At 37.3% G+C, this 25,045-nt stretch overlaps 1 protein-coding gene across 1 annotated transcript in view; it reads left to right on the forward strand.

Annotated features, from left to right (window-relative positions):
* col13a1 (collagen, type XIII, alpha 1) overlaps window positions 1–23,779 on the forward strand; it is a 49,830-nt gene extending 26,051 nt beyond the window's left edge. Inside the window, exons 27-35 of the mRNA XM_053621193.1 lie at window positions 813–839; window positions 948–1,034; window positions 5,011–5,046; window positions 6,376–6,429; window positions 6,577–6,630; window positions 6,818–6,853; window positions 11,915–12,001; window positions 18,016–18,054; window positions 18,889–23,779. Coding sequence (XP_053477168.1) covers window positions 813–839; window positions 948–1,034; window positions 5,011–5,046; window positions 6,376–6,429; window positions 6,577–6,630; window positions 6,818–6,853; window positions 11,915–12,001; window positions 18,016–18,054; window positions 18,889–18,891 — 423 coding nt within the window. The 3' untranslated portion in view covers window positions 18,892–23,779. The remainder of the gene's footprint in view (window positions 1–812; window positions 840–947; window positions 1,035–5,010; window positions 5,047–6,375; window positions 6,430–6,576; window positions 6,631–6,817; window positions 6,854–11,914; window positions 12,002–18,015; window positions 18,055–18,888) is intronic.
* The last annotated feature ends 1,266 nt before the right edge of the window (window positions 23,780–25,045 follow it).

The following is a 25,045-nucleotide window of genomic DNA, read 5'->3' on the forward strand; positions in this document are numbered from 1 at the left end:
TGGATGTTCTGTTTGTAGCTTGCTAATGCTAGCCCCAAGTTCTTTCATGTCTAGTTTAGCATTAGCATCCAGGGGAGACATACACAGCAGTGATTATGGTGCATGTAAACTCACGCGGTAGATAGAAGGGTCTACACATAATAATGAGGTATTCAACATCAGCAGAACAACATGTCTCAGTAACGACCGTGTCTGTACACCAACCTTTATTTACATAAATGCCAACACCTCCTCCTCTGCCGTTACCAGTGTCCACTGCTGTTCTTTCGGCTCTGAAAAAGTTGCATCCCTCTAGCTCCATTGCGCGGTTTGGAGTGCAGCCATTGGGCCATATTTCCGTGAGAATCATAACATTGCAGTCCATGTAGCGCAAAAGGCAAATAAAACTATAATGGTTAAAAATTAGACATACCTCCTGTGAAGGGTTGGAAACGCACCACATGCTGTCATGAATAATAAAGAGACAACGTCTTCTCATAGGATAAGAACACGCAGTCTCATGAATAATTATGAGACACAGACACAGGGTACTATAGTACATTGCCATGTTACTAACTGTGATGTCGACACGATGTAGATTTTAAACCCGGAAGACGAAGCTTAAAATTAACCAGTTTTCTCCTACATTTAAAATTAACAGATGCTAACATTGTCTTTTATGACATGCGACACGAACACCTCTGTTAAAATCTCAGAAAATGTCTTTTAGTGTTTCATGACCATTTACATGTAACATTTATTATTATGTGCTTTATATTATTTAATTGTAATTAAATACACAATTCAAACATGCATTGTTTGAATTTTTTCAGGGATCTCCAGGATTGTCAGGGCCAAAGGTGAGGATGACTCTTTACTGTAATGTCTCACATTTTAGCAGTTTCTCTTTTTATTATACAGCTCATTGGCCAAAGTAAGTAAATTAATTCTGTGTTGTTCTCTGTCAGGGGGAGCCAGGTCTGGGTGTGAGAGGAGATAAAGGATCACCTGGACAGAAAGGAGATAAAGGAGACAGGGGTCATCTTGGATTACCAGTAAGTATACTTCTGTACTATTCTTGTATATCAAGTGTTTATTTAGCACTCAGGCTAAATGTCTTACTAATTTATGTGCAAGTATAAAAATAATGATAACATTTTCTTTCAGCTGTTGCTTTTAGGAACATAGGACATCCTGTGTGCTAGGGCTGTGTTTAAAAATATGATATGATATGACTAATGCGCTCCTGCTTTCTGTGGTGTTAAGACTGGGCTTCACTGGCTGATGGCTTATTGAGTGCAATGGTGTCACGTTGCATGAAGCAGTGAATGTCCTTGTGTGTAGAAAGTGCATGGAACAGATAGATAGTTAGCAGACAGACCAGACTGTCAAATATAATTATCCTAAAATATATACAAAATTTGACAGCCCAAATTCAGTACTACTGTCACTAGTAGTATTATCTTTTTCTTGATGTTATATATATGTTCATATTGTGGAATAAATTACGTTACTTTATTAATGTGTAACTAATATAGCTGGATAATGTATTTTGAGTAAGTGTTGTGAGTTAAGGTAATAGATACATGAACTAAACCTTACTAAAAGAAATACCGTAATCATATTTATAGATTTACCTTAATACTATTCTTATCAGGAAAATTGACAACAGAGAAATGATCAGGGAAATATGCCCAGTATTTAAATGCATTCACCAGTATAATGGAATGCAAAAACCCTTCACAATTATTTATTCTGTATTAATAACAGGGTGTGTTTTTTTTATTCCTTACATAATTTATTATATTCTTTGATATGTTAAAAGGCATGTAATCAGTGTTGTCCACTGTGACCTTCAGGGGGACTTTTCTTCACTTTTGGTGTCTCTTTATGGTGTTAATCAATCAGAAACTTGTTCTAGTCACCCAATCAGTAGCACAATAACTCCTTTTTTACTTAACCAAAGTTTCATCTCAGAAAAGCTGCTGACATTTTGAAAGAAAACAGTTCACATAAATGCACACTATTTTTAGGGTACTGTTGCTGTCATAAGAAAACCTTTTAATCACTCGATATTATTTAAATTATCATTATTATTGTTTTTGGTTTTTTTTACTTAGTTTTATTAAAAACTGATTTAGGTAATAGAGATATATTTTCTGATAATGTGCATGTTGAATTTTTTTTTTTAGGTGTTTAGGTTTTATGCCAGCCCTATGTATTAGCTAACATAACTGGCATAACTCCAACTATGGTCAAATTCCTAACCTGATAATGCTCCATGATATTGTTTGAAAGCCTTGTATGTCCACTAAAATTTAGTTTGTTAAACAGCTGTCTCCAAAAATAGTTTGAACTTTGGTACTGTTTTTTGGAAAGCAGACCTTTTACAGTGTACAATTTACCTTAGCACAGATGGATTTTCTTATCTTATAAAGTGAGGTTTTCTTATGACAGGGACAATGCATAGATCTGCATATTGCTGAACTTCAACTACTTTTACCACCAGTCACAGTAATGAAATTAATCATATACAGTGGCAAGAAAAAGTATGTGAACCTTTTGGAATTTCATGGTTTTCTGAATAAGTTTGTCATAAAATGTGATCTGATCTTCATCTAAGTCAAGGGTATTGACAAATATAATGTGTCTAAAATAATAACACAAAATAAATTCTGATCCCTCATGTCTTTATTGAACACACTCATTCAACATTCAAAATGGCAGTGGAAAAAGTAAGTGAACCCTTACAATTAATAACTGGTTGACCCCACCTCTTCAGCAATAGTCTCAACCAGGTGTTTCCTGTAGCTGTGGATCAGACCTGCACATCGTTCAGGAGGAATTTTAGCCCATTCTTCCTGGCAGAACTGCTTTAGCTCTGTCATATTCTTTGGACATCTCATGTGTATGGCTCTCTTCAAGTCATTCCATAGCAACTGTATTGGGATGAGGTCTGGGCTCTGACTTGGCCACTCCAAAGGGTGGATTTTGTTTTTCTGAAGCCATTTTGTTGTGGACTGTCACGTATCGTGACGTAACGGAGATAAGGTAGGATGCAATCGCAGTATGAACAGTTTTATTTAAGAGAGAGACAGGCAGAAATTTCCAAAACGTGATCCACAAACGTAATCCAGTAACATGCAAAGTTCAGGCGATCGGCAAACAGGCATAAAGGCAGGAATCAAGGTCGCGGTCACGGAAATACAGGGTCGAGAAACAAAACAAGAAACATGAACTATAGCGCTGGACTGGTAGCGGAGAAACCAGCGTGAACTAAACTAACTAACCTAAACATGAACCATGACATGAACTATGACTATGGTTATCTACTGTAAGGACTCTAAACTAAGATACTATAACTCAATATTCCGTGCCCTGTGCTGGGAGGCGCACGGTATATATACAAACATAATCAGCCTCGTAATGGCTGACGGCTGAGGGTGATTCAGACACACATGAAACAACAACCAATGACAGAACGGGGCGGAGACATAACAGAAACATAAACAAATGCACGTGTCAAAATGTCACGATTGTCCACAAGGGAAAAGCAGGTGCTCGCGCACCTGCTTGTGCACGTGCGCTCACATGCTCCACAGCGCGCTGCTTAAAGGGGAACTCGTGACATGGACTTGCTCTGGTGTTTTGGGTCGTTGTCCTGTTGCATCACCCAACCTCTACACAGTTTCAGCTGACATACAGACATTCTCACATTATCCTGAAGACTTGCCTGATATACTTGTGATTTCATCTTCCCCTCAATGATTGCAAGCTGGGCAGGCCCTGATGCAGCAAAGCAGGCCCAAATCATGATGTTTCTTCCACCATACTTTACGGTTGGGATGATGTTTTCATGGTGATATGCCTTGCCCTTTCTACGCCAGATGTGGTGCTGTGTGGTTTTTTCCAAATAGTTCAATCTTAGTTTCATCAGTCCACAAAACATTTTGCCAATACCGCTGTGGAGTGTCAATGTGCTCTTTTGCAAACTTCAGGCGTGCAGCAATATTCTTTTTAGTAAGCAGTGGCTTCCTTCGTGGTGTCCTGCCGTAGATACCCTGCTTGTTCAATGTTTTACGTATTGTAGACTCATGAACAGAGATGTTAGCCAGTTCCAATGATGCCTTCAAATTTTTGGCTGTCATTCGGGGTTGTTTCTTTACCTCATTGATGAGTCTTCGTTGTGCTCTTGGTGTCATTTTGACTGAGCGCCTACTTCTTCGTAGAGTAGCAACAGTCCCAAAGTGTCTCCATTTGTAGAATGTTTGCCTAACTGTAGACTGGTGAATTTCTAAAGTCTTTGAAATCACTTTGTAACCCTTGCCAGCTTTATGTAAATCAACAATTCTTGATCGTAGATCCTCTGAAAGCTCTTTTTGGCGAGGCATGGCTCACATAAGCGTGTGCTTCTTGTGCAGAGCAAACTCCAAAAGTTTGAGGGGTTTTTATCAGTCAAAGTATAGTCCACACCTCCAAACTCATTTACTTAACGCACTCCAATTAGCTTTTTTGAGGTCATTAACTCAAGGGTTCACATAGTTTTTCCACAAGCACTATGAGGGTTTTTTGGTTGTTCTCAATAAAGACATGAGGGATCAGAAATTTTTTTGTGTTATTATTTTAGACACATTATTTTTGTCAATACCCTTGACTTAGATGAAGCTCAGATCACATTTTATGACCAATTTATTCAGAAAACCATGAAATTCCAAAAGGTTCACATACTTTTTCTTGCCACTGTATCATAATCACACCAACCCTTTTGTAATCATTTGAAAATGTTCTCAAATAATACATCAAAGCACTTGGTCAGGTTACAGCTACCCAGAGAAGGTGACTTACATTGATGTGGAAAGGTAAAAGGAGTTACTGTCTACTTCTCACATCATCAGCCACACTGTCACTCCTCCATCAAAGCTATTTTTATGCCACACGAATCACTGCTTTACTCACCCCACACTCCCCTCACCCCCCACCCACCATCTCTATCTCTCCCCTCCACTCTCTAACTGTTTACACACTGTCCAGGGGGCTCATGGTTTAGACGGCAAGCCTGGTCCAGTGGTGAGTGGCACAAGACCCGTTCCCCTCACCCGTCTCCTCTCATCTCCCTTTTTCTTCCTCTGTCTTTCTGCTTCTACAGCCTGCCTGCAACTGGCTATGTGTCTGAGTATTTATATGTCTGTCTGCTTGACTCTCCTTCTCTGCTTGTTTTTGTCTTTCATGTTTTCCATCTTGCCTATTGGTTAAGGTCTTTGTTTAAACACTTGGTGAGGCTGGATTGGCATGGGGATGGGCATTTTGAGATTACATTGTTCATAAGCCTGTTTGCTTGTAACATCTTGCTTCTTCCAGAACACAGAAAAAGCCACACAGTTTATTACTTGTCAGCATTGAGTTGAGTGTTTGGATACATGAGTATAACACAGACAGCTCCATATGAAGATAAATAGTTTCTTGCCTTTCCATCCTGCCCTTCCAGCCTGCTATATTCATTATTTAAAGATGGCCGATCTCTGATAATCTCATTTCCAAGACTTTATTCTTTAAAACAAAAGTAACTTTGACCTTGAGATATACCTGGAGAGCATGCTTGGATGCGGTTGCATGTTGTATGATTACAGTATGGCATACCCTGCACATGGCTGAGGATACTGCAGGAAAGCAAAAAGTCTAACTTCCCTTCTGTTAAATTCTGTCCAGGTCAAAAAATCAGAGTTGAAGATGAATTTATCCTTATTTTCCAGATTAATAATCTTTAGACTCTTGAGTCTTATAGTACTCCAATGGACAGTACAGCATGGCTCGGCTTGGCAAATTACCTGTAACCCTACCTTATTGTAATCCCACCATAGGCTACAGATAGCCATGACGTGGTGAACTGCACTGTTCAATGGAGAAGTACTTTTAGAATTAGAATTATAGTGCCCTCATGTCATGTTGGAGTTATGGTAATTATGAAATGATGGCTTGGAGATTCTATTCTCAGCTGTTTATATCGTTGGACTTGTAAATTATTTATTTTGACAGAAACACATAAAGCTTCTTAACAGCTTTCTCACAGAAAGATTTTATTTATTATGTGGTCAATAATAGAAAATTTCCAAGCTGGTAATTACAAGTTCAACCATGACGTGAACTTTTAAAGTTAGAATCTCACTGTAATTCCACCACTATGTCAAAGCACTATTAATAAATCTCCTTTACTTAGAACATAGACATAGTCAGCACTGAGGAGATTGAGGAAAAAATGGGAGTGGAGAAAAGCACATTGTCAACTCTGAAACGCTTGTTGAGCTACTGGTACTTTCTCTTCCTTCATGACTATGGCACTCCAAACCCTGCCTTCTGTTAAAGGCTGAATCATGTAAACGTTTGTATTTTCCTTCAAAGGGTCTTATAGGACCACCTGGTATACCTGGACCAGCAGGACCAAAAGGAGAGCGGGTGAGATACATTTTCATCTTTGATGATAAATATTTGATAGAATTGTTAGAAAGCCATTTCTGTATCTGTATTACATCCAGTACATAAGAAATAATAATATCATTTACAATTTGTTGGCATGTTATTTATCTCATATTACTTGTGTAGGGTGAGAAAGGAGAAATGGGAGTAGCAGGACCAACAGGGCCTCAAGGTATCCCTGTAAGTACATTGCATCCTGACTCTCATTTTTTGATTATGGCATTAAGCCACCAAGATCAGCTGTAGTTATAGATTTTAAATTATGCAGAAAATAGTCTGCATTTTTCCTGTGAAATATATTGTAGACATAAATAAATATGTGCACTACATTTTCTATTCATTCATATCTTTTCCCTCACTTTATTAGGGCTTAGTAGGACCACCAGGATTAAAAGGAAACCGGGTAAGTTTTGATGCTGTTGCATCTGAATTAGATATTGAGGTTTTTATAAAAATACAGTTTTTTAATAGGGAGGTTTTGTGTAAAGCCCAAAATCCAGTCTGTTCCAGTCAAATCTGTTAAATCCAGTGTAGGATGTACTGAGAGCGCAGTTTGTAGTTACAAGGATTAAAATTTGCATATATATTTTATTCTCTTTTTTTTTGTAGTACAGCTACTGTTAAAATGAGCAGAACAATGCATAGTTCAAAAACATCCAATATGTGTTTGTGATAATAATGTTTATAAATCAAGCTGTGTATTTTCTGTTACTACAAGTCATATATGAATATTGTGTTTTGAAAATGGGCTTTTCTTTTGTTAGTTGTTTTATTTTATTTTGCAGGTTCTTTTTACATACAGGACTGTGCAAAGAAAAAAAAACAAAAAGAATGAAAAGAAACATTTATGCTTGTAAAAAAAAAGTTGATAAAGGGCAGTAAGCTGTAATAAACTAAGCCTAAATCAGTAATTGCCATGACCACACTTTGCTTTTAAAACTGCATCAGTTCACTATTACACAGTTTCATAAGAAAACTTGCTGCTATGTTTTTTTCAAGCATCTAGGAGAACCTAGCATAGTTCTTATGCAGACTTTACTTGTCTCAGTTGCTTGTTGCTGTTTCTGTAAGTAACAGCATACAGCCTCAATGATGTCTATTACTAAACGTAACTTTATTTAATGACCTACAAGTTTCTCTATGACATTTGGAAACCTGAACTTTGCTCTTTTCTATGAACATATACAGTAGATAACATTTAGGACATCATTTGTATTTTAAAAAGCAGGGTGACTGGTACTAAATAGTCATTTAGACATAAATATTCTCACCTTAAGGAGCACAGCCCTTTAAGCGTAACATAATAGCTTACATGTAAAAAGGTCCTGCAAAATGAAGCATTTTTCCTGTGGTCAGAAGAGTATGTCTGTTTTTAGTTCATACACATTTCTATCCCTCATTCTTGTCACAATATATGTGCATCGCCTTCCCATTAACACTAATTTGTCATTGCCTGAAAACCTCTCACTTTGAAAGAATGTCACTGTTCCTCCCAGCATCTCCTCTAGAAATATTCAGAAATAGATGTAGGTAGATTTCACAGATAAGAATAGGGTCAGTGACACCAAATTAGCTAAATTTAGTCTAGCTTTCGAAATAATTTATTTGTCTTACAAAAAAATTGCTTGTTCTTTTAGAGTTTTATAAATGGTCAGTATAGTTGAAGGTGCTGAGGACGACCTACAGGACTCAGTACTGTTTTACCGTTTTCCTCCTATGTCTTCCTCTCTTTTTCTACAGGTCTTCCTCTCCCCTTTTCCTCCCCTGCACCTTGGCCTGTGATCCGTGGCTCTTTTTGCTGTCCTCTCTGTCCCTCTCTCCCTCCCTGGCCTCCTCCTGCTCCTCTAATGTTCTAGTCTGGTTACTCCTCCTTACTCCTCCTGCCTTCTTCCACTTACCTCCCTGCCAGCTAGCCTTTACTGTCGTCTGCCTCAGATAGTGTACACAGTTCTCAAACATCTCTTCCTTTATCTCATCCAGGCCTACAACTAATGATAGGTAATTATTTGAGAGACATTGCAAGGCCTTTACAAATAAAAAGAGCTTTTTAAAATACTGAAAGGACGTGCTCTAAATGGAAAGAACAAGTAAGAATCTACACATTTAACAAAAGGTCTAAACCCTAGGGAATATTTTGCCTCTAATAAAGTAGTAGGTGTATTTGATAAATTAGATAAATGCATCTTTGAACATAATCAGAAAAAAAGTCAAAAGAATTTCAAAAATCAGAGCAAATAGCCTAAAAGGAAACTGTTTTTTAATAACTCATGGCACCTTGCTACAGTGTTCAGGCTAATGTACAGGGGTCAGAGATGTCAGGAACTAATGTTAAGCGAATATGTTGACCAAAATCTGCAAAGACGAGATACAATGGCTGAGAAAATGCTTAGAGCATTATGGTGGCCATGTAGACCATACAGTATGTTGTAAATAATAACTACAAAATTCAGTATATCTAGGTTTACTGTTTGTTGGTTCCTGACTTTTCAGACACCCTATAGTTATATCATTATGAGGCTTACTAGAAATGGACATACCTTCTGTTTTGAAGTTCACCTGCTATATTTCTATATAACCATATAGCTGTGTTCAGCATGAGAACTGTGCACTCTGGTCAGATGCAGTTCCTAAGCCATGAAATCGAAAATTCCTAGAAACTCTCAAAAGCCTTAGACTTTGGTGTGCAGACCTACTTTTAAGTTTCAAACAAACCCTTTATTCAATACTTGTTTTACAGAAGATAGTTGAATGGAATGGAGTTTTTCCTTAAGTTATTTATTTATTTAAATTATAATTATCATGTTAAGGTGACAAATTAAAGCGGAAAACGATGGCTCGGTTATGCTGTTGGGGCATGTTGCTGTCATGGTTCAGGACCGCTTGTCCTCTTAGAAGGAAATATCCCTGCAAATCAGTACAAAGTGATTCTGACTAAACACCTTAATCTTATGATAAAACATTTATATCCTGATGTGAGTGCTCTCTTCCAGGATGACAATGCCTCCACCCACAGGGCACGAGGATTTACTGGATGGTTTGATGAGTATGAAAATGATGTAAATCATATGCTTTGGTCTTCACAGTCACCAGGCCTAAACCCCAGTTGAACACGTGGGTGATTTGTTAGACAGTGCTCTGCAACACTACCATCAAAACATCAGTTTATGAAATATGTTTTGGAAGAATGGTGTTCATCCCCCCATTCCAATTCTGTAGACTCTATGCCTAGGTGCACTGAAGCTGTTCCTGGTGGTTCATGGTGGCGCAACACCTCACTAAGACGGCCTATGTTTTTTCTTTAATTTGTCACCCATCTGTTTAGAATATACACAGGCTAAATTTGGTCTAAATGTATTTCTGTATTTCTGGAAATGGCCTCCATTAAAGAAGACATTTTCAGAACCTACAGATTATTATGAGCCTTCACATCTCATCTCTATGTAGCACACTCTAATTACTGAGGTTGCATAATCATGTCTGAAAACACTGGACATGTCAAATCATATAAATTACATACAGTAATATGAACAGTTGAGCATTTGGATCACTAATGTAGCAACTTGTTCAGATTATGAACTGAGTAATGTGTTGTTCAGTAGTGCTGCTCTCCACCTAGTGGACAAAGCTGTTCATTGTGTAACAAATGACAATAAACCATGAGTTGATGGACTTTAGTAGTCAACATTTTGGCCATGAGACTAATTTAAACTGCTCATGAATTACTAGTAGTTTATTCATGTAAAGGTCAGTCACAAGTTCATAGGGTCAGAAGATCATGGGTTTCATTTCTCAGTTCAGAGTTTCTGACAATCTTTGAGGCCAGTTTACTGTAGGCCATTAAACATCCTGATTTATCAAGTTACAAACTAGAAGAGAAAAAACCCAGGCGCTTCACTTGGAATGCAGAGTCTTCTTGATACTGAGATTTAATAGCAGCGATGCACCAAACGGAAATTTCTGGGCCGGAACCGAAAATTCAGGATGCAATTGGCCGGAAAAACCGAAACCTGAAAATGGTTAAAATAGTTTTTTTGTATAATTGTATTAATATTACACTTTTTGATTCATTTCATAAATTAAATGAATCTGAATTGAAAAACTAAAAACCAATAAAATGATCACACTTTTATTGAAATTAACACACCAAAACAAAAACAATATTAAATATATTATTCTTCATTCAGTTCTGTAACAATCAAATTTAACAGAGTTTTTCTATCCAATTATCCAAATAACGTTCTAGAAACCTATTATGATATGCAAATCAGCAGTCAAGTAATGAACTAGGCCGCTATTCTGTTTACTGTATGAAAACATATTTCCACATTAACAAAAGATTATTGTGCAAAACAGCAGCAATAGAACTAAAACCAACCTCAAACTGTAAGCAACAAATGTAGCCTCTATTCAAGAGCAAAGTTTTGCAGGGCTACAAGAATTTTAATGTAATTGCTATACAAATAGCAAATTGGACTGCTTTCTATTTAAGCAAAAGTGGCAGGTTTCTCTTCAAGAACAAAAGTTACTCAGCTTTCTCACAGGAGAGACGGTTCCTCTTCTCATCAAGAACATGAGGTGCTGCTCTGAATGGTCTCTCACTCTCTGTGCTGGTGTTTGGTGCATATAAATACCTCCGCAGTATTATAAATTCTTCCGCATATAAATACCTTGCAGTCCACGCAAGCAGTGGAAATCGTAGCTGCGCTTGTGGCACTGCTGTAGTTCAGGGCACTTTCCTGTAGACTCTCGTCAAACATGTCAGAAAGTGAGGAAGTTTGCGCCTCATCACTTTTACGCACCTGTTTCTCTGGCACACTTTCCTCTGTGCTGCATGTCAATCCTTCAGCAGATGCATTCATCACCTCCAACTCTGCCTGTATCATTTCCCGTGTACGTTGCTTTTTCTCCGCATCAAAGTAATGTTTTTAAATTCGTGGATAATGTTGTAATGCAACGATAACCGTTGGCTAGATCGAGAGTAAAATCTGAGCGCCGAGCACTGAGGGGTGGGGTAGGGTGTGGTGGCATATATTTTCGGCTTTTTTTACTTTCAACCCAAAACCGAAAATGCTATTTTCGGCCGAAAATTTTCGGCGCCTGAAATTTCGGTGCATCCCTGCTTAATAGTACTGCAGTCCTTATACTTATATACAAAAGTCAATTCTGTACCCGGTGGTGGTTAAGTGTATTATTAAGCTACTAAAAGAAGGTTTTGCACACCAGTAGCTTTGGCTGATATCCCTTGTCCCTAACTCCTCCACTTACACCTAAATCCCTTTCTTATTATGCTTTATCTAAATTAAGTTTTTTTTTTAAAAAAACCCTCATCTACTCTTATGTTCTTAAAACATCTAAACATGTTTGAAATGATTCATGGTGATGGTGATTAATTTCTTTTATAATTTCTGCTTCCATTCAAAGGCAGAACTAAAATCTGTCTTTTTAAATGCACTGTTGTTTGCAGGGGGAGAGGGGCAAGAGAGGCAACAGGGGGGCCAAAGGGGATAAGGGAGACCAAGGAGCCCCAGGATTAGATGCCCCTTGTCCATTGGTATGTTCATCGTTCAGTGTGCCACATCAAGGCTAAAGGTGCCAATGGCAGTTGGGCTAAACAGAGTCCCATGAGCCATAGGCATTACCTTATGTCTTGATGTGATATTAACTTATTAACAAATACCCAAAGTGGTTTTGCTTCAAATCATGGATTTCAATATTGGCAAATTCATATTTTATTTAAGGAAGGTATGTGATTAGTGTTGTATGCTTCAATGCCATACACTTAAATGGAATGTAGGATCAGTGAATGAAGTCCTTGAGCAGGGACCAGAACCTTCTCTGGGCTTTTTTCCATTTTCAGGACTGACAGGAAGGGGAGATGCTGCTGAATATGCTGAGTGGAATTCATTAGCTCAAGAGAGCTGAGAGTTTCAGGACCGGTTTGCATGATTCAGATTGGCCTGACCTAGAGGCTAAAAAGTATATCAGAATGTTGATGTGGTTAATTTCATGAACAGGGTTTCCGAGGCTTTAAGGGAGAGAAAGGTGAACCAGGCTTGCCAGGCCTAGATGGTTTGGATGCCCCGTGCCCCGTGGTATGGTGCGCTCTCTCTCTCTCTCTCTCTCTCTCTCTCTCTCTCTCTCTCTCTCTCTCTGTCCCTATATTTGTTCTTCTTTGCTCTTGCATGCTTACTTCCATGTTCTATATAACCCCTCTATAGCTTCCTTGTATATTTCAACTGATACTCAGCTTTAAGTTTAAGAGCATCTAACACACACTAGCACAGTGAAATACCATTGTGAAAGTGAAGGGATTTACAGCTCCACTCCTGGGTACCCACTGTCTTCCACAGTAATTTGTATTCAAGTACACTGATCAGCCATAACATTAAAACCACCTGATTAATATTGTGTAAGTCTCCCTTGTGCTATCAAAACAGCTCTGATCTGTCAAGGCATGGACTCCACAAGACTTCTGAAGGTGTGCTGTGGTATCTGGCACCAAGACATTAGCAGCAGTTCCTGTAAGTCCTTTCAGTCCTCTAAGTTGTGAGGTGTGGTGGCTTAGTAGTTTGCACACTTGCGTCGCACTTCTGGGGTTGGGGGTTCAAATCCCAACTCTGCCCTGTATATGCCAAGTTTTCATTTTCTCCCTGTGCTTTGAAGGTTTCTTACAGGTACTTTTTTTTCTCCCCCAGTCCAAACACATGCGTTGCAGGCTAATTGGCATTTCCAAATTGTCTGTGAATGTGTGTGTGACTGTGCCCTGTGATGGGTTGGCACCCCATCTAGGGTGTCCCCCGCCTTGTTCCCTGAGTTCCCTGGGATAGGTTCCAGGCTGCCCACCACCCTGTGCAGGATAAACGGTATGGAAAATGGATGGAATGGATGGATGGAAATTGCAAAGTGGGGGCTCCATGGATCTGACTTTTTTGTCCAGCACATCCCACAGATGTTAAATTGGAATTCCTGAACAATTTTGGCAGGGCCTATTATCCTGTTGAAAGAGACCACTACTATTATGGAATACTGTTTCCATGAAGGTGTGTACTTGCAACAATGTTTAGGTAGATGATCCGTGTCAGAGTCTCCGCCAGCTTGCCTTCTTCCCGTAGTGCATCCTGGTCCATCTCTTCCCCTGGTAAGTGAACCACATGCACTCAGCCATCCACATGATGTAAAAGTGATTCATCAGACCAGGCCACTTTCTTTCACTGATCCATGGTTAAGTTCTCACATCCCCGTTGTAGGCACTTTCTGCAGTGGACAGGAGTCAGCATGGGCACTCTGACCGGTCTGTGGCTACACAGCCCCATACACAGCAAGCTGCAATGCACTATGTGTTCTTTCTATCATAGCCAGCATTAACTTTTTCAACAATTTGTGCTACAGTAGCATTTCTGTGGGATCGGACCAGATGGACTAGCCTTCACTCCCCACATGCATCAGTGAGCCTTGGGCACCCATGACCTTGTCGCCAGTTCACTGGTTGTCTGTACTTGGACCACTTTTGGTAGGTACTAACCACTGCTTACCGGGAACACCCCACAAGACCCGCTGTTTTGGAGATGCTCTGACCCAGTTGTCTAGCCATCAAAATTTGGCCCTTGTCAAAGTTGCTCACATCCTTAAGCTAGCCCATTTTTCCTGCTTTCATTGCATCAACTTCAAGAACTGACTGTTCAAGTCAAGTCAAGTCAAGCTTTGCCAGCTTAGATTATTATCTTAGATTATGCTCAATTGTTGCCTAATTTATCCCACACCTTGAGAGGTGTCATTGTAATGAGATAATCAGTGTCATTCAAGTCACTTGTCACTGGTTTTAATGTTATGGCTGATCGGTGTATATACCCGATACAGTCTATCAAAGGCTTGATAATTCGTTGATCAGCTGGATTGAGAGTGTCAGCAGTTGGTAACAGTTGGTAGCAGTTGGTCAAATGATGAAGGGCAGTGGGTCCTCAGGTCTGGGATCAAGATCCTCTGTTCCATCGTAGTGTGCTGGTAGGAAATCTGTATTTTGCATGTCTAAATCCTTTTTAGAATTTATTCCATAAAGTAAAAAGTTAACACCCATGGTTTAATAAATCATTTGTTGCACCTAATATTAATCCTAATAAGTTCCAAGTATAGTGAAATATGGAACGTGTGATAAAGAATGTTTACTAATTAATAAATAATTAAAAATCACTCTTCTTACATAACTTTTTCAACTTACATATGACTGCATGGATGATATATTTTGGACTAATATACATTCAGTTCTATTATACCTATGTGTAACAGTTCTTCACACACTAACATTTACGTGGTTCATCAGAAAAGCTGTTTAGCCTGGCACCCCTTAGACATTATCCTTAAAAATATACAACAGGGAAATGAGCGTAACAAAAGCATACACTGTTGGAAATTAATTTTTTTTTTAATTAAAAAAATAAATAAAAACACTTCATTTGATCATGATTAAAATATCACTTTAAGTAAAGAATAAAACATGACAAGACATGCTGTTATAGGAAAATCATCAACAGCGGTGTGGGGTCATTATTTTCCTGTAACAGTCCATCCCAAAGGGTTTTATACCTCAGCAATTTGCCAAAAATTATAGTCCTTAATTTTAATGGATACAAAATGTTCATGAAACAAGTTATGTCTTGTTCTCACTTTCTTTATAAACAGTCATCTCCTTGCAAAAAGCTTCGCCATGTCAGTGATGATATGTTTTTCTTTGTTAAGTATGAGTTACTATACAGTATAAACAAATGTAATAAAATAGGTACAGTAATATAAGCCTGTAATCTGAATTGCAACCAGCACTACTGCCCTTGCTGTGCTGTTATAGAAAATTAATCAACACCTTCTGACTAATCAGTTGAGAATTCAACAGTGCTGTGGTATAAACAACTGTAAATAAAAACTGTAAAAGATTGTGGGAATAGTTTATGTAAAATATCCTGCAGAATGGCAGTGCAATGGCAAGTGGTTGTTTCTACTGTTGCTTGTGCACTCAGTAACTACACTCATTGTCCCAATACCCTATCAGATTAATTTACTAATTAGGTGCATTTTGTAGGTGGACAGTTACTTAGTTACTGTAGCCCATTTGTGCTATGCACAGTTTGTTAGTCTACCTCTACCCCTTACGTCAATGGAAAGGGAACATCAATGAGTAGATATAATATGGGAGGTAGCTCATTCTCAGTACAGCAGTAACACAGATACAGTATGTTGTGTGTGTTAATAGCACAGGTGATTGTGTCCATATAAAAACGAGCTATCATCTGTGATGTTACACCTTCAAGGTGGACCAACAGAGTATTCATTGAGTAACGTTTCCAGTAAATGATATATAATTGTTTTAAATATCCCTCAATGCCCCTGTACCTAATAGACTTATACCAACACAATACCTACTACCATATCACTATTATTGCTATACTGAGCTCCAAACTATATGTGTACAGTTTCTTTCTGGTAGTTTCTTACCATTGATGGAGGTACAGTGGCTACAGGTAGACACTTGGCTCCCAAGTGTTCGCCTTATCATCAGGAGATCACGAGTTTGAATCATGATTACACCATAGCCATCCCAAGAGAGCAAATTTGGCCATGCTGTCTGGATGTCTCATGTCAATCAGTACAACACTAGCACAATGTCTGTGAGCTTATATATGCAGAATAAGGCAGAATAAAGGCAGAATAAGGCAGAATAAAGCACGTTCCTTAGACTTTGTTATGCTTAGAGCCCTGCGATGATGTATGAGCATGAAGATTGGTTTCATGTGTGTCAGAGGATGCATGTGCTTTTTACACCCTCCCTGGTTGGTATTTATGTGATAGGGGAGTGTTAGCTAGTGGGTGGGAATCTGCAAGACCAAATGTGGAAGAAAATGAAGGGGGGGGGGGAAGATAACCTCTATCACTGGAGTTTGTGTCCAATATGGAAAGTGAAGCTGATACAATGACAAAAGGGTGTAGCTGCAGCATACAGTGTTGCAGTTTGTGAACCATTTAAAAGTCCTAAAAGTAGACCAAGAGATCCCACTTCCCACAAATGAGACAAAAATATTATACTTGATCACTTATATTTATTGAGGAAAATTATCCAATATTACATATCTGTGAGTGGCAAAAGTATGTGAAACTCTAGGATTAGCAGTTAATTTAAAGGTGTTTTCAATCAGTGGGATGATGAGCACCCTGTTTTATTTAAAGAACAGGGATCTATCAATGTCTGATCTCCACAACACATGTTTGTGGAAGTGTTTCATGGCATGAACAAAGGAGATTTCTGAGGACTTCAGAAAAAGAGTTGTTGATGCTCATCAGGCTGGAAAAGGTTACAAAACCATCTCTAAATAGTTTGGGGTCTACCAATCCATAGTCAGACAGATTGTGTACAAATGGAGGAAATTCACGACCATTATTACCTTCCCCAGGAGTTTTAAACCAGCAAAGATCACTCCAAGAGCAAGTCGTGTAATAGTCTGCAAGGTCATAAAGGAGCCAGGGTAACATCTAAGCAACTAAAGGCCTTTCTCATATTGGCTAATGTTCATGAGTTCTTCATCAGGAGAACACTGAACAACAATGGTGTGCATGGCAGGGTTGCAAGGAGAAAGCCACCACGCTCCAAAAAGAGCATTGCTGCCTCTGCAGTTTGCTAAAGCTCACATGGAAAAGCCAGGAGGCTGTTGGAAAAAGGTTTTTTGGATAAATGAGACCAAAATAGAATTTTTGGTTTAAATGAGAAGTGATATGTTTGGAGAAAGGAAAACACTGCATTCCAGCATAAGAACCTTATCCCATCTATCAAACATGGTGGTGGTAGTATCATGGTTTGGGCCTGTTTTGCTGCATCTGGACCAGGACGACATGCCATCATTGATGGAACAATTCTGAATTATACCAGCAAATTCTAAAGGAAAATGTCAGGACATCTATCCATGAACTGAATCTCAAGAGAAAGTGGGTCATGCAGCAAGACAATGACCCTAAACACACAAGTCATTCTACCAAAAATGGTTAAAGAAGAACAAAGGTAATGTTTTTACCTTTAACAGTGATTAAATGTTGTGGAAAGTCCTGAAACAAGCAGTTCATGTGAGGAAACCTACCAACATACCAGAGCTGAAGCAGTTCTGTACTGAGGAATTGGCTAAAATTCCTCCAAACTGATGTGCAGGACTGATCAACAGTTACCGAAAATGTTTAGTTGTAGTTATTGCTGCACAAGGGGGTCACACCAGATACTGAACGCAAAGGTTCACATACTATTGCCACTCACAGATATGTAATATTTGATCATTTTCTGCAATAAATAAATGACCAAGTATAATATTTTTGTTTTATTTGTTTAATTGGGTTCTCTTTGTCTACTTTTAGGACTTGTGTGAAAATCTTATTATGTTTTAGGTCATATTAATGCAATATTATAGAAAATTCTAAAGTGTTCACAAACTTTCAAGCATCACTGTAGCTGTACCTAATAAACTGGCAAATGTTTCTTCAGGTTTTATGTTCTTAGATTTTTATTTATTTATTTATTTTTGCCTCTGTGTTTCTCAGGGTGATGATGGTCTACCTGTACCAGGATGTTGGAATAAAGTAAGTAATTTTAAATGTAATCTCTTGTTTTGCAGTGGATTTGTCATGATGCAGGAATTAGCTCTGTGCTGTTTTTGTACCTCCCTACTAATACATCCAGTGCTGTAATGCAGTGGTTCTCAAAGTGGGGTACTAGTACACCCAAGGGGGGAGTCAGTCTTAGCCAATGGGGTTTGATATTTGTTCATTTAGTTACAGAGGTGGAGAACACAATGTACCTGTACGCATACTATTATATTTATTATTAAGCTCTTATAGAAGTATGTTTAACTGGCTACTTGAAATGAATAGAACAATATTAATGAATCAATATTAATAATTTAAAAAAGGACTCTAAATAATGACAAGTTAGAAATAAAATAGTCTGTTTGGCTCCAATCAAACAATCTTTGCCTCCAAAATGTAACTTGAACATAATTGTGTGCATTTGAATAATGAGTCTAATATTAGAAAAGTTCAGAAAATCTGAACTTGAATCTGAATCTGTGTTGAAAGAGTCTGTGTAATTTATTTTACAGTTAAAGGGGTCCCTGGCTGTAAAAAACAAACAAACAAACAAAAAAAAACTTTGAGAACCAGTGCTATAATAAACTACAATACTTAAACTGGAGGCATACTATTAAAATTGGAATGTTTTGGTAAATTGATTATTGAAACGTGATTGATGATCCATACATGTAATGCATTTATATATATGTATTTGTAGATTGTTTAAAATTACTTATTTCAGTGGTTTCATGTAAAATGATAATGATATATTACTGAAATAAGTACCTCTGTGTGCTCCATGCATGAAATAACTTTTGTGTGCTTTTTGTGTTTCTTGTTTTGCAGTGACATTAATTCCGGATTGTTGTGTTTGATTGTACATAGAATATTTATTTTTGTACTGTTTGCTTTGTTATATGTTGGGGGGAAAAAAGTTAGAGAAAATCCTAAAAAAAAATACTGGCAGGACTTTTGTACAGATTTATTTTTATTATTGTTTATTTTTTATTACTGGCAATCATTTTTGATGTAATGGATTTTATACTGTACCTATGCATTATGTAAAACGTTTTGATTAAGGAGGAAATATACTGAGGCAGCATATGCATGATATTTGTGCATTATGTTAACTGATATGTGCCTATTAACTTATTGTATAATGGTGTTTTGATGAGCTGTAAGAGACCATGCTGTGCTAATCAGTGGAGTTGGATTTTTGAAGTGGCCTTTCGTGTGGAAACCCCACATTTCTGAGATTTAAATGGACACCAAATGTTGTATAGCACTGACCACCGCTGTAATCTGTAATGTTTACTAAAAGGGATAATTTAAAACAATGTGCTTAGGACATATAACCAAACTTTTTGCAGTGTGATTTTTCAATAAGTCAGTTAGTATCTTTCAGTACATATATTATTAGCATGTATGGTCAGTAAACGTTTTAATCTTTTTGAGAGGGTGTTCTACAAAAAAAAAAGTCTAAAGTTGACAAATTAACAGAGCAGCTTTTCGAGATTATTTCTCTCTATGCAGGGTGCCTTATAATTATTTTTGCTTTGACAGGCCATACATATCAGTTACGGTTCAGTTCTTATTTTAAGTAACTATTTTTTTTCTTTGTAAGCCCATGCCATGTGTTAGAGTAGTACCAAAGCCATGTTATTCACCTGACTAATACCTATGAAGACTTTTTAGAATTTTAACCATATGTATATTGCTGCTCATTGACAAGCAAGCTGCTGCATTTTGCTATTATGCTTCTCTGCCTTATTGTACCTCATCTGACAAGCTGAAATCAGGATGGAGGCAAAGCCAAACAATATACAACCTTTACACTTTAATCAGCATCCAGTCATATGAGGAGAGGCTCAAGCTAATGTTTGTTCATATGTTTTGTTCCATTGTCATGTGTGTGTTAAAGGGGTGACTCATTTGATTTTTGTGTTTGATTACTGCTGCTTACCATGAAAAGCATGTTTTAGAGATTAACTAAAGCTTTAATAACAATCAGCTTCAGTAAACCAGTCATCAGGCTGTAATACCTCAGATTGTGCTGCCATGCTCCTAGCCATAGGGGTGAAAGAAATATCGAGGATAATGTCTAAAAAAAAAAAAAAAAAAAAAAAAAAAAAGCTTTCTAGATGAACATCAAATGCAAATAAATCATAGTTAAACCTTTATTGCTTTAAGCCAGTCTTATTTTCTGAAAACAAAAGTCTTGCTCAGAGTTACTGAATTCATTTTTGCTGTCTAGCTTTGACTAAATGTGCATATTGATTTTACCAGCAAGTAGAAAAATGGTGCCTTGTGTCCTATAACGTGTGATTGTGTTGTTCTAACTTGCACCTGGTGAGTGAAAAGTGTGATTTCATCCTTTTAAGCATTGTATACTTAGGCAAGAATAATATCTGCAAACATCTGAAACATCAGCACTGTCTTTGACTTGTCTTTATTTTATTGAAAGGGTCAGAATCCTTTCCAGCTGGCTAAGAAGTAACAACAAATTGAGACCCACCTCTTTGCGGTGAGGTTTTATTCTAAGCTATATGAAGAAACTTGAAGAGGAGATCTTTGAGTTCAGACCTGCCGTGGCTGTTTCATGGATGTTCATGAGCGTTAAAGCACACGTAGCTTTCCTGGGAGGCTCCACAGGGTGGCGTAGGTGAGCGCCCTTCTCTTTGATAGGACTACATGAGCAATTTTCATCTTGACATTTTTTTGCTGAGGGCTTCGCTGGAGAAACAGCCATAAAGAAAACAGTGTATCATTGCTCCAAATTCTATACACATTTCTTTCTTTTTGTCATGTTCACTATGTGAAAAATGAGCATTTTTGTTGTTTCTTTTTCTTCTTTTTTTTCTTTGACACGAGTAACTGTGATTTGAGAATTCAGCGCAGCTCACTGAACATGTCATCTCGGTGGTCATGTGTTTCCAGACTAACAAGCAAAAAAAAAATCCTTTAATGATTCCTGATTTTCTTCTTTCACTGCCTTTTGTCAGCCTGAGAGTGACAGGAAGTGTACAGAACCATGCTGTATGTGCCTTCACTTACAGCAGCTTCACTCACAGTCAGCTCAATTCATATCACGTGTTTAAAAATGTATTTATATTTACAAGCTGCTTCATAGTAAAGCAGACAGAGATCCAGATATCACAACCCGGCAAGAAAGACTTGCAGCTGTTTAAGATATGTTTATAATTTGCTATTCACATTTATAGATGTTTTCGTGTAATTGTCATTTTGTTGCTGTTAGAAAGGTTTGGAGTTTGATATTCTTTCATTGAAGATGATAGATCAAACACCCACAGTTGTGTGAGAAAAAGCTTTTCTAAATACAAAGTGTGCTTGTATGCTAGGCAGCTAAACTTTATTGAGTGATTCTTGAACAATATCTGACCTGTCTATGAAACACCTTTATTTTTTAAATCAAGAAACTGCTCTTTTGGCAAAATGGTCACATAAAGATGGTCACTTTTTACTGAGTACTCCATCATAGGTGTTATATAGGGTTTTTTTTTTTTCTTTTTAATGTACTTTATTTAGGCCAAAGTCCCATTTAGAGAATCCCGTTTGTGTATGAAACTGAAAGGCACATGTATGCCATACACATAGTAACACTATTGCTCAGTACATGATATCACACAAACGTTACCAAAATGTTTTATTTCTCACCAACAATGTGACCTGGTTTCATGTGTAGAAGCTTACAGTTGATGAGATGTTTTATTAACGCTCCTGTTTATGTGGATAGCTTAATGCACAGAAGCATTCCTGATGTCATACTGTGTTGACTGCTGTTATCAGCCTTCATCCACATTTAGAGCCTGTTATCAACTATACTTATTTGTATCTTCTACATTTTCATCTGCTAAATGTTCTGTTAATATTGGTATGTGCTGTTTGCAACACAAAAGCAAAATAATCCTTTTCTTTCTTTTTTTCAAATAAAATTTGTGACCTGTTATTTAGGATAATTGGTTTCAGAATAAATTTGAAGATAAAATACACTGACTCCAATCAACATCATTAAGACTTTTAGGGCTGATTGAGTTGTGAATGTCCAAATGCTGTGGTTCATGAGGCGTGATGATTATCTTTGGCAAAGTAAGCATGTAAGTAGAACTATAACTTAATAATAGTATAAAATACTCAAACAGTATTAGTTTCACAAATACCTACTTGTGACCTAACTTGCTTCAGAAATATTCCTACCAAGAGTGAACAAATTCATTTTTCATTATCATTTGTGAATATTTAATGAAACCATCTGTTTAACATTTACTATTTAACTACTTATAGTTGAAGCCATCCAACTCCACTGAAGCATATGAAGTGTTTTATTTTATGCCCATATCATACTGAGGCATTTTGACTGTTGATTTTGCACATTGAAAGCAGTGTGTTATAATTTACTTTGTCTCAGACAGCATTTGCAATGTTTGTACTATGTCATTTATCTTTTAAACATTTCCCTAATGACATGACTTGTACTGTGTCTCCGTGGTATCCTGAACTTTGTACAGTGTACTCTTACTATAATATGTACAATAGATTACTAATTAGTATATTGTAGCTCTGATGTAAACATATTAAAACTGGTAGTGTCTAGTCAATTATGTTTTCCTAGATTTTTTTTTATATGTATGCTATGTAGGTAAAAAAAAAAGTATTATTATTATTATTATTTTTAAGTCAATGCCATGTTAAAATACAGTAAAATCAAATCAGGTTAATGTCTGTATTAGTTTTAGGTGTACTTCAAACCTTTTAGTCTATATTTATTATTGCACCCAAGTTAGAAAAACCAGCATTGAAAACAGGCAAAGATTCAGTGTAGTCAATGTATTCAGCATCAATTCTTCATGTATTCAGCAATGACATTTACAAAATCATTGAAAAAGTGCCAGTGATATTCTTTATAAAATACGATGTCTGATGTTATGTACAAAAGAGTGTGTAAGGTAACACTGTGTTTATATTGGCCGTTTCATTCTGTGTTTTCTATATTTGTATATAGTATAAAGGATTGCTTTTGTATAAAAAAAAATCTGATTTCCTAGCTGATCTCAGCCTGCATGACTGTAACTGTACGAGGAGTACAGTAGACTTTTTCTGTTACAACAGCTCTTAAGCTGCAGACTTGGTTGCCAGTATTCTGATTTCTGATCTATGGATCTTACCTTTAGCCTTGCTGTGTTAGTACAGCAGACTTCTGTGACTGGTTGTGTTCTATAGTCAGTTTATGACACTACAGATTCATTTGTTTGGTTGGTTTTACAGAATGCATGCAGCATGCACACTGGGAAGTAGTTTATTGAAATTCTCATTGTTTTCTTGGTTAGCCCAGTTCAAATAACTCCAAAAATGGATACAAGGGCATTTCTACATAGTGATGCAATTTTAAGGTTACATGATAACAAGAATATTCACTTGCATGATTAATATTGTTTTTATGCATTACATTGTATTCAGCTACAATCTCAGTAGTCTAGCAAATATAGAGCAATCTGTTTTCTTTCTGGTTTCTTTTTCCTTTATTATTTTTTCTTGAAACAAATGAGATGTAATGATTTATTATTGTTATTACAACAGATCCATTGTATGCCATTTTAACACCTAAGACCTAAATATTTATTTATATGATTTTTTTAAACATGTAACTAACCTGTTTTTCAGAGCAATCATTTACCATCTGTAGCACAATAATGACAATGTCACTCAATAAAAGGTTGAGGAAAAATGTGTGCTTGATGTTGATTGTTACTTTGTTATTCTCTAATCAAATTTCGGATAATTTTCAGTTCTAAATTTTCAGACCTAAGATTGTGTTTGCAATCTGCCATTAGCAGGCATTCATTTTGTTCCAATTTGAGATAATTTTTTTGGTTCACTTTATAAACTATTGCATGAAGATTCTTGTTGTCTGGAGCATTAGCAGTTTGCAGCTATTGGTTGCATATAGGTTGTAGTTCTTTGAAAGAAGAAGCATACACTTCCTGAAGACAGAGAGAACTTCAGGGTCATCATAGCTAGGCTGGAGAATAGTGGAAACTTCTAAAGTTGTTTCAATCACTACTGAAGGATCCACTATATATGAATGCAACAGCTATTTGTTTGTAATTGTTAAACCCAGCAACATGATTGGTTGAGAGCCCATGGATGATGAATGTGAACTGACATCCTACACAGCTTGGTGTCCTATTCAGTGTGCATTCCCACCTCATGACTAGTGTTTCCAAGATAAGCTCCAGATCCACAGTGACCCTGAACATGGCAAAGCATTTAATGAACATGAATGGATAAATTATTTTATCTACACTTATATGCATCTAAGTGCAAAGATTTTATAGAGGCAAGCATTATCATAGTCACTATCCAGCATGTGTAGGATCAAGCTGTTGGGACAAAATTTATTATCATCACCATCATCAATGTCCATTAAAATTACATGTGGAGCGATATGCTGCTATGGACATACCTAATCAGCATCATCATAAAACTATGATTATTGGAGTTCACAGGCTGCCTTGAACAGAACTCTTCATCATTAACAAAACAAAACCAATCAGGATCACCCAGCAAGTTTAGTGGCTCTTGTGAAGCTTGATTAAGTGCTAGCATATGGCTTGCAGTTGCAGAGAAACTTTTATGATGCATTCATATATAGTATGTACCAATTCTTGGGTCCACACAGTCGATGGAAATAACAAGGAACACCCAAAACTAGGTCATTTCCAGCTGTTCATAAACATACAGAAACAAGCCCTAAATGTTGCACTTTAAGATTAGAGACCCAAGAGCTGAACCCTAAAAAGAGTGCTCTTGTTATCTGGTTCTGAGATTCACTAAGCTTGTAACCAGCACTAACACAGAACACAGTGGCCAGAACTGGTTTCCACCCCAATATAAACTCCAATCAGTGTTGCACTGGCTCAGCAGTTAAGGCTCTGGTTTACTGACTAGAAGGCCAGGGGTTCAAGCCCCAGAACTGCTGAGCTGC

This window comes from Ictalurus furcatus, chromosome 3, assembly GCF_023375685.1.
Source record: "Ictalurus furcatus strain D&B chromosome 3, Billie_1.0, whole genome shotgun sequence".
Taxonomy (NCBI): Eukaryota; Metazoa; Chordata; class Actinopteri; order Siluriformes; family Ictaluridae; genus Ictalurus; species Ictalurus furcatus.